The 9,075-nt window shown below is 32.9% G+C and overlaps 1 protein-coding gene across 2 annotated transcripts in view; it reads right to left on the bottom strand.

Annotated features, from left to right (window-relative positions):
- The window catches only part of LOC104725804 (respiratory burst oxidase homolog protein C), a 6,691-nt gene extending 2,155 nt beyond the window's left edge, over positions 1 to 4,536 (bottom strand). Inside the window, exons 1-9 of one of the 2 annotated variants that reach the window (XM_010444537.2) lie at positions 3,714 to 4,536; positions 3,475 to 3,631; positions 3,350 to 3,398; positions 3,139 to 3,252; positions 2,628 to 3,059; positions 1,943 to 2,544; positions 1,761 to 1,863; positions 1,600 to 1,673; positions 55 to 314 (exon numbers count right to left, since the gene is read on the bottom strand). In XM_010444537.2, coding sequence (XP_010442839.1) covers positions 55 to 314; positions 1,600 to 1,673; positions 1,761 to 1,863; positions 1,943 to 2,544; positions 2,628 to 3,059; positions 3,139 to 3,252; positions 3,350 to 3,398; positions 3,475 to 3,631; positions 3,714 to 4,290 — 2,368 coding nt within the window. In that variant the 5' untranslated portion in view covers positions 4,291 to 4,536. The remainder of the gene's footprint in view (positions 1 to 54; positions 315 to 1,599; positions 1,674 to 1,760; positions 1,864 to 1,942; positions 2,545 to 2,627; positions 3,060 to 3,138; positions 3,253 to 3,349; positions 3,399 to 3,474; positions 3,632 to 3,713) is intronic. The other variant, XM_010444547.2, reaches the window with a different exon arrangement.

Raw genomic sequence — 9,075 nt, 5'->3', positions numbered from 1 at the left:
TGGTATCTCGTTCCGCTACTTCGTTCATTATGTTCTTGAACCAATCAAAAGAGCCTTGCTCACGCGTAACCCAGTAGAAGTAGGCTCTACGAGTCCTGAAACTCTCTTTCTTGTTTCGTTGTGGTTCGCTTGTTCCATTCTCCATTCGGTTAAGTTGAGCTTGTTCCTTGGCTTTGATGTTGTTGACAATGTCTTTGACGATACTGATCATTGGTGTGGCTCCAATCCCGAGACCAACCAGTAGAACAACCTCGTACTTCTTGTAGTCTTGTGCTGGTGCACCGTAAGGACCATCGATCAAGACTTTCGGGAAGCTGTGCATGCAAAGTCATTGCTATTAGAAAATGTCACAATTCTATGATATATATTGCTCAACAAGAGACTAACGTAGATAGCACACCCAATATAAATAAATAAACGACTAATTAGTTCGAAAGAAAATGTTAATAGTTCTCTTCTCCCTATATATAAAGAAATAAACAAAATCTGGTCTTAGCCATATGTAAAAAATCTAAATATAAGTTCTTTCAGAACATCAACATCTTAGAAATCCAATATATCATATTCGACGTTAGTTGTATTAAATAATGTATTTGACAATTTTAAATTACGTACGGCACAATATTAGATCTTTCTAGTTAATGCCATGTTCATCTCCTCTTGTGACTTTTCTTTGTCCTACACTCCTACTATATACGAAAATTTCGTAGCACCAAAAGAAAACACTTAAAAACAAAAAGAAAAGTTTCAAACTGGAATTCTTAAATGAATAGAACAGTGATCATATGCTTATCCATACAAATTATTTTGGCATGTGACACTCAAATCCAAAACTAAGTAGAATATAATCATGCCTAGCTAACTAACCATATTAAAACCGGCATGTGAACACTTAGAACCAAAACTAACTAAGAGTATTTATGCAAGTATATTCGTACACCTGGATCTGTACATATCTACATGACAACATGTGATGTTCCCCCAAAACCAAGAGAGGAAACTACGTAGACCATTTAAAAAGTCAGCATCATCTTTAACATTTTTCTTGATAAAAAGGAACTTGATAAAGACATAAAGTAAATAAACCATATCGGCAATATAATTGACTTGACGTGATGCGAAATATTTATAAAACAAATGTAGAATGTTGACCTAGCACAATTTGTTTTTAAGGAAAAGGTTGAGAAATAGTAAGATATTGCAACCCAAAGATTTACGCGGTCACAAAACCCACATGGATAAGCAAAAAACACATCGTGCTTGCATGATATAACCAAATAATGCGTCTCAATCACCTAAAGATAAAATAGTGATATTTTGGTTAGGTACATAGTTTTTATTCTAGTTGAGGTCTCCCACCACTTATTTTAATGAATTAGGTACATTGTTTGAATTTGTTACCCCTTTTATACCAAAATACTTCAACAATGCTTTTCCTAAGTGGATATCACGTATTCACGATTCATGATTCATCCTCTCAGAAAAACCTTCTAGAACCTATCCTCTCTCTAGCATGATTTAGTCATTTACGTGTAGGATTATGATAACGACGCAGGGGATCACATTTTTCAAGATATAGTGGTTGAGATTATTACTTACTCGGGATTGTTTGCACCGTGCATCATGTCGGCTCTGAGTAGACCACTAACTCCTGCTGGAGGTGGCTTACACACCTGAGAACAACACATACCAAACCATTCATAACAAACTCTTTAAATTCAAAAAGATTGGTTAGTTAGAGACTTTATTGTAATACCAACCTCCGAGAAGACTCCTTTGAGTGCCCTTGTCCAATCGCCAAGAACTCTAATGTGAACACTTAGGTAGTCATCTTGTGGTGCAGCGGTGATTGAAAATGGATGCCTGAATCGGATCAAATCCTTATTAGACACATATACAAGATAGCATTGCAAAGAAAAATGAAGTTTGGTTTGGTAAGTACCATTCAAATGGTGATACAGCAGCACAGTTAACAAACATGTATTGACCACTCTTGTATTTGAAGTTTTGAGGCCTTGACAAGTGTATTGCCAATACGTTTCCTGGATAAACTGCTACTTTCCTAATAGTCACGGCCTTGATGCTCGACCTGAATGCTCTTATCAACCTTTCACACGCATATAGAACCACTGGTACCACCAAATACATCCAGGTCGTTTTGTTGTGCCAGTCTTTGGTAAGATACAAGTAGTATCCATGGGCAACAAGAAGAATGTAGACTATGACGAACAAATGATGAGTGTACCAGAAGGCATTGAAGCTAGCTAGTTTCTTTAATGGTCCTGGAAGATAGTTTAGCTTCCCTCTTCTAAACCAAGGTGTAGCTAGTGTGAAAGCAATTGCCATTAACAGAACCATTACAAGTCCTGTTATACCTTCAATAGAGTTTACAAAATGCCAGTAGCTCTTTGGTTGCTCATCCCCAAAAAACTCTCTTAAAGGCCTATATGCATCTGGAGTTGCTTCCAGTAGCCGTGGGAAGTCACACCCCAAATGTGCCCCAGCATGCAACGTTACTCCAATTATAATCCCCACCGCTATAACCTTTAAAGTTTTAAGCATTGGTTTTATTATCATAAGAAATAATTCAAACAGAAAAGGATTTAATTTAGGATATGTTTGTTTACCTTGTGGAAGTTGAGATTGTCATCAAATGGGACAACAACACCCAACCTGGTCTTATTCCTAAGCCATGTGATGGTGTTTCTGCAAACAGGTAAGAGAATCAAAGCCATGTTCAGCTTAACTGTTTCTGCCGCACCTTTAGCTACGCAAACACAAACCCCCATCACTGGATACACAGGGCTATGCTGGTATTGTATGTATTTGTAGATGAAGAGGATAGCCATAACCGTGAACCATAACGCTATAACCCAACATCTTTGCCAGTTGTCTAACACAAAGAATCTAAGACCACGGTACCATCTCTTCAAAGGGTTGCGGTTAAACGTTGGCTTAAGCCTCTGACTCATCATATGACTCAGATTCTTTCTCTCCCCAGTACTTGTTATCACAGACTGTGTCGCCGCTTGCAAAAGCAGAGTCTCAAGACTCTCCAACTGTTTCAAGATTCACCATAAAGTTATTTCATACTCCATCCATAAATCATAACATAATCAATCCAAGCTTATTACATACCATGATGTATCCTATATTGTCTGGATCTAGCTCTTCCATGATCAGTGCTGCATACTCATCTGCTCTCTTCTGGATTGTAGATAGATTATTGGCAGAAGCACTAAGACTAATAATCTGTGCAACAACAAGACCAGAAACAGAGTTAACAATGAAACAGAGCCAACAAGACTAGAAACAGAGAAAACAGAGGAAAGATAACTCTGTATTATACCTCTCTAACTTCGTCTTCAGTAAGTCTACCATCAGCATCTTTATCCACCCTGCATTGTCATCACTTTCAGATTCACATCCAGAGAAGAGAAACTAAAAAAGAAACAAAAGAACCGAAAACCATACATGTCAAAGAACGTTTTAAGACGAGAATCAAAGCTTTGATCATTAATCTGTTCCCAAAACTCCTTAAGTTGATCACCATCGATCACTTCTCCTGTTATATTCCTTCGTCTAGCCAACGCATCAAACAGTTCCAACGCGAAATCCTTCGAAGTCATCCCTGGAACATTATCAAACATTCAAAATCAAATCTCAAAAAGGTAATAACATTTTAATGCTTGGATCAGTCTTTAGTCTTTTACCTATACATTCACCGAACTTTGTACGAAGAAGTAGTCCACCGGTAGTCGCGGTGATCTGATTAAACCTCTTCTCCACGGCACTCCAGCCCGCGCCACCATCGGTCTTACTAATAAACTTAAGCCCTTTCAACGCTTGCGCCGCGGCTGATTTAGTCCGGTCTAACTTAGCCGGACGAGGTGGCTTTCTACCACCACCACCACCCCCACCACCGGAGACCGACGTCAAACGTTTAAGCTCGTGAGAAACAGAGGCTAACCGTTTCACAACGGTCGTTTTCTTCTCGAGACGGTTACGTTTAAGCAACGTGAGCTCGGGACTCTCTTCAACGCTAGATCCACCTTCCATTTTCAAACTGTGTACAGAGACTCTGTCGTCTTGTACATCTACCGTGAGGTCCACGTATGGTGCCGTACGTGTTCTCTGACTGTTTTCCGCCGTGAATCTTGAGTTCGTATTAGTCGCTGGTTTTTTATAGATCGGTGGTAGTTGACCACCACCGCTCATTGGACCGCTGTTCCCGGATTCTGCATCGGAGTAATATCCTCCTCCTGATACTTCAAAGCTCACTCTCTGCATTCTTTTAAACACTTCTACCTGAGAAAAATATATCAAACAAGAAACTGAACACAATGATGAATTTGTGGTTTTCAATTTTGATCTCTGTAGATTTATGGAAGTCTTTCTCTCTTTAGTTTAGAGGAAATGTTGTAAACGTAGACAGAAACATTTTCCCGAGAAAAATGAGAGAATTTATTTCCGGGAAAACTCTTTGAAAGCTTCTCAGAGAAAGTAAGTAATTTGAGAAGAGAATGAGAAAATGTGGATTTATATAAATAGTGGAGGGGGACTGAGAGAAGAGAGACGTGGTCGGACTTGCCCCACCAAATTTGTCATCGGTGATGCAAAAATATTAACCCAAAAAAAAAACCAAAATGATTGATTGGGGTGTAACGTGCATTTGTAATGCTGCAATACATATTTAATAAAAACTATAGTATTTTTATAGTATATAACAAAGTTGAGTTTTTTTTTTCCTCTATTTGATTTTTAAGAATTAAAACAATAGTCCACGGGTTTTTAACAAGTCCCTAGCGAATGAATGTTTTTGGAACTTGTTTAAAAGAAAATTAGAAAGTTGGAAGTCTAAAAGAATTATGTAATTATTATATTTGGTTTTGACCATTTGAAAACAATTAAAAAAAAAACAAATTGCATTTTAAAAGAAAACACTAGCCCATAGAAACATGGAGGATCCATTCTCATTTTTGTACCTATATCTGGATGGATCATACACATAGTATCGCTAACCATAGCCGTGAATTTTTAGCAACGAAAAGTTCAAACATGTGTTTCATTAATACAACCATGTCTTAGAGATGAATAATTTCATGAGAACACCTATACTATAGCGGAATGCAAGAAGGAGCTGGTCGAAGGTTTGGGACCAATGGCAGTTCATCCCATTTGGCCTGCTTCTAATTGATGATCTAAGTCTTTCATTCATTCGAATTTTAGTACTTCGGGTCAGTTCCATATTATAGCTAAAAACCTTGAGCTCTTCTTTTTTGTCTTTTCTAATAATCGGTACTAATCATGTTAAGTAAGGCTGAACTGATTGGTTTACCTAAGTCTAAAAGTCGAATCTAAGATTTATATAGTGAATACATTATGGTTGTTTTGGTTTCTAAAATCGCGTTTTGACTTTAGGACCGATTGGCAAGTACTCATCCCAAGTATTCCATTTGCAAGGCAGCTTGACTCGTCATTGGCTATAAAATTTAATCACACCGTTAGACAGTGGCGGAACCGCGGAACCGAAAAATTATTCATGGATGTACGTAATATATATATTTTTAAAAAAATTATGTTAAAAGTTGTTATTACAAATGTTTTTTCTGAAAATAAATTTTACGTTCACTCATATTTTAGAAACATTCTAAAGATGGTGATGATTTAGGGATTTGTTTCTAATCAACTTATAATTATGTTTAGGCAGTCTTTTTTTTTAAGCATTTAATCCATAAAAATATACAATCGATGAAGATTTTGTTAAAGGTTAAATTCAACAGTTTGTCAAAAAGTCTAATAATCAAATGTTAATATCTTAAAATTATATAAAAACTTAATAGAAAAAAATAGATATGAAAGCGGTAGCGAGAATTATATTTTTATTTGAGGGTGTCAATAAGTTGCATAGACATGTACCAATTAATTAATTGAATAAAAGCTAAACTAAAATTTATAATTTCATTGGTGTCATAACACTCTTAATTCTTCTCTACCTCCGCCACTGCAGTTAGATTTTCTCCCAATCATCTAGAAATGATAGAAATATATTTCTTTATTTTGTGTCAAAATTTGAGAAATATATAATGGTCGTAATTTTTTTATTGGAGGCCAAATTTCTGAAGTTTTTACGCGATCATGCATCTTCAATTATGCAAAGCAAAATGATCCAAAAACTCTTATTAACTCTAAAACGTCTCAAACCATGTTAAGACTCAATAAATAAAAATTCACTATATATAGATAAAATTTCATTCCCATTTAATCCACAATACTATCACCACAGTTAATATATTTCTTCAACAACAACTTCAAATTTCACTATTGTACAAAATTTTATCATTATCAGTATTATGATATTTTTCACTTTATTAGTCCAAATAAATTAAGCATAAAAATTTGAGAACATTAAACCATAAAGAAAAGATAACCTATATTTTTATGCTCAAAACAACAAATTCAACTTAATAGTAATCCAATTTAACTATTTTATGTTTTTGGTATAGTGTTACATGATTTGCATTATAAAATTGCCAAAATATACTATATTTTGATGTATTAGTTTCAGATAGATGAATAGTTGAATACTATGTTAGTTATTTTTGTTTAAAATAATAAATGAAATATTATTACATCAATTATCAATGGCTAAGGCTGTTGTAATTTTTTCAAATTACAACGTTATTGTTTTATTATGTTAAATTAAACTTATACACTTATACATGTAAGCACATTGTCAATTTAAACTCTAATTTTTTTTTTGGAGAATATTTACTCTAACAGAAGTAAAACTTAAACAATCTATATGTTCTTAGTTTCGTAGTTAAAAATACTTGAAATTACATGAATCCTTTGAAAATAATTAGGGATATGGACGTTTTCGTAAGATTTCCATGACACACACCATTTAATTGAAAAGGTTTAAAATTTCAAAAGTAAATCTATATAGTTTTTTTAAATGAGAAATTTCTTTGTAAATGTGAAAGATCAAAATATGAAGTCATGACGAGATTACTATCATTTTTCAACTTTCACGAGTTACGACATGTGATTTTTTTTTTGTGTGCTCTAATAACGATTTTTGTTTACACTTAGATTATTGATTCAATGGTTAATTTATTTAATTCAGTAACAGTAGCATTTGTTCTTTTTCTTCGACAACATTTTTAATTCATTATTAAATAAACTAATAAAGTTCATATGTTATGATCATTGATCTAAACTACATACTTAAGGATATTGTTTTATGTTAATATGAGTGGTTAGACCACTAAAAATAATTAATGAATGATAAAATGTTTGATTTACATGATGTGTGCGGTTTTTCACTTCAATATTTTACCTTAAAAGACTATACAACTAATGCAAATGCATAGTTAATCGGTGATAGTAATTAAGGATATCTGCAAAGAGAATTGTTGCTTTATGAATTTGTCATAAGTAATTAAAGGTAGACCTAAATCTGAAAGTAGTTTTTTTTGTTATAGTATCACGATTGCAAGTAAATAATTAAATTAAAAAAAAATGTTAAGTAAATGATGAGATATACGTTGGGCAACAAAGGGATCACAGGTTTGATGATCTATCTATTTAGGAAATCCTAATGTTATAGTTTGTTTACTATATATATATATAGCTTATAGTTTAGGCAATTCTCATAAATATCACTAAAATGAGTTTTTCTATAAATATCGCTTTATTTTTTGTTAAAAAAATACCACTAATATATTTTTTCCAAAATACCACTTTAGTTTTTTTTTAAAATACCACTAAAATATATTTTTTTCAAAAATACCACAGAATTGAAGTAAAGTTTTAATATTAAAAATTAATTCCTAAGTCCTAAACACTAAATCCTACCATTTACACACTGTACTCTAATTCTAAAATTGTCAACCTAAACATAAAAAAAAATTATACATTCTTAAAAATCATTTTTTGTGTTTGTGGTATTTTTAGGAGAAAAAAATATATTATAGTGTGGTATTTTTGAGAAAACTTTAAAGTGTGGTATTTTGAGGAATTCTTCTTATAATTTTCATTTTATTAGTGTTATTCTAGGTTTTTTCCTTTAGTATATACAGAATGCCATTTTAAATAAATTAAAAAATTATTAAGTTTTATATTAACATTTTGTGAAATACATATTCAATGGAAAGATGAAATATTTATTATATATCAAATATTTTTTATAATATCCAATATGCCGGAATGGAATAATTAATTAATTTTGTTCTCTCTAATACGTGGCTAATTAATGAACAAAAGAAGAGAGTTAAGACGAGATAATAGAAAAGTAAACACGTATTCCACGCATCGTACGTTATTTACATGCAGAGTGGACGATTTGGGTAACCAATAAATTGACTCTCCCATTTTTTTTTTGCATGTCTTTCTAATTTTATTCACATCGAAAAGAATTATCAAAGAGGTCGAGGTGTTAAAGTGGAGAGGAGGGAGACAATTAGGAACACTAAATTGTCACTATTAGGCTCTCTTCTTAAGTTTTAAAATTTTGGCAAACCAATTTCGTTTTCTCTGTTTCTGTATTGGGACCGTTGTTTCTTTGTTTCCGTGTGCAACTTGAGCTTCTTCTCCTTTCAGCACCAATGTGTTGCGCGTTTGGTCTCTCATTTATTTTTCCACGTTCTACGTTTTCAACATTTGTTTATTCTCATGGAGTTATATTTCAATCATAATTTGGATTCTTTTTTAAATTGATTTTCCAAAAACTATAAAAAAATTTAGATTAACACAAATCAATTCAAAAATCAAATTTGGTTGAATTTTTAAATTTGGTTGAATTTTTAGGGAAAAAATCAAATTGATCCTAGTAAAATAGCACAAGTGACCCCTGTAAAAAAATTTAATAACATAATGGACCCCTTTAAAAAAATTTTGACCCTGATAACCTGATTTCCTAGCTCCGCCAATCTTCTTAATCTACTAAAAAAAAATATAAAATGTTTAACCAAAATCAACTATAGATGACTTTGCTTTAACAAAATCATAATTCTTTTAAATAGAACTATTTCTTTTTGTTAAAAGGTCATGACATTGACACTAAATGATTTT

This window comes from Camelina sativa, chromosome 2 (genome assembly GCF_000633955.1).
Source record: "Camelina sativa cultivar DH55 chromosome 2, Cs, whole genome shotgun sequence".
In the NCBI taxonomy this organism is placed as follows: Eukaryota; Viridiplantae; Streptophyta; class Magnoliopsida; order Brassicales; family Brassicaceae; genus Camelina; species Camelina sativa.
The sequence above is the reverse complement of the archived record's forward strand: the minus strand, read 5'-3'. Positions and strand labels throughout refer to the sequence as shown.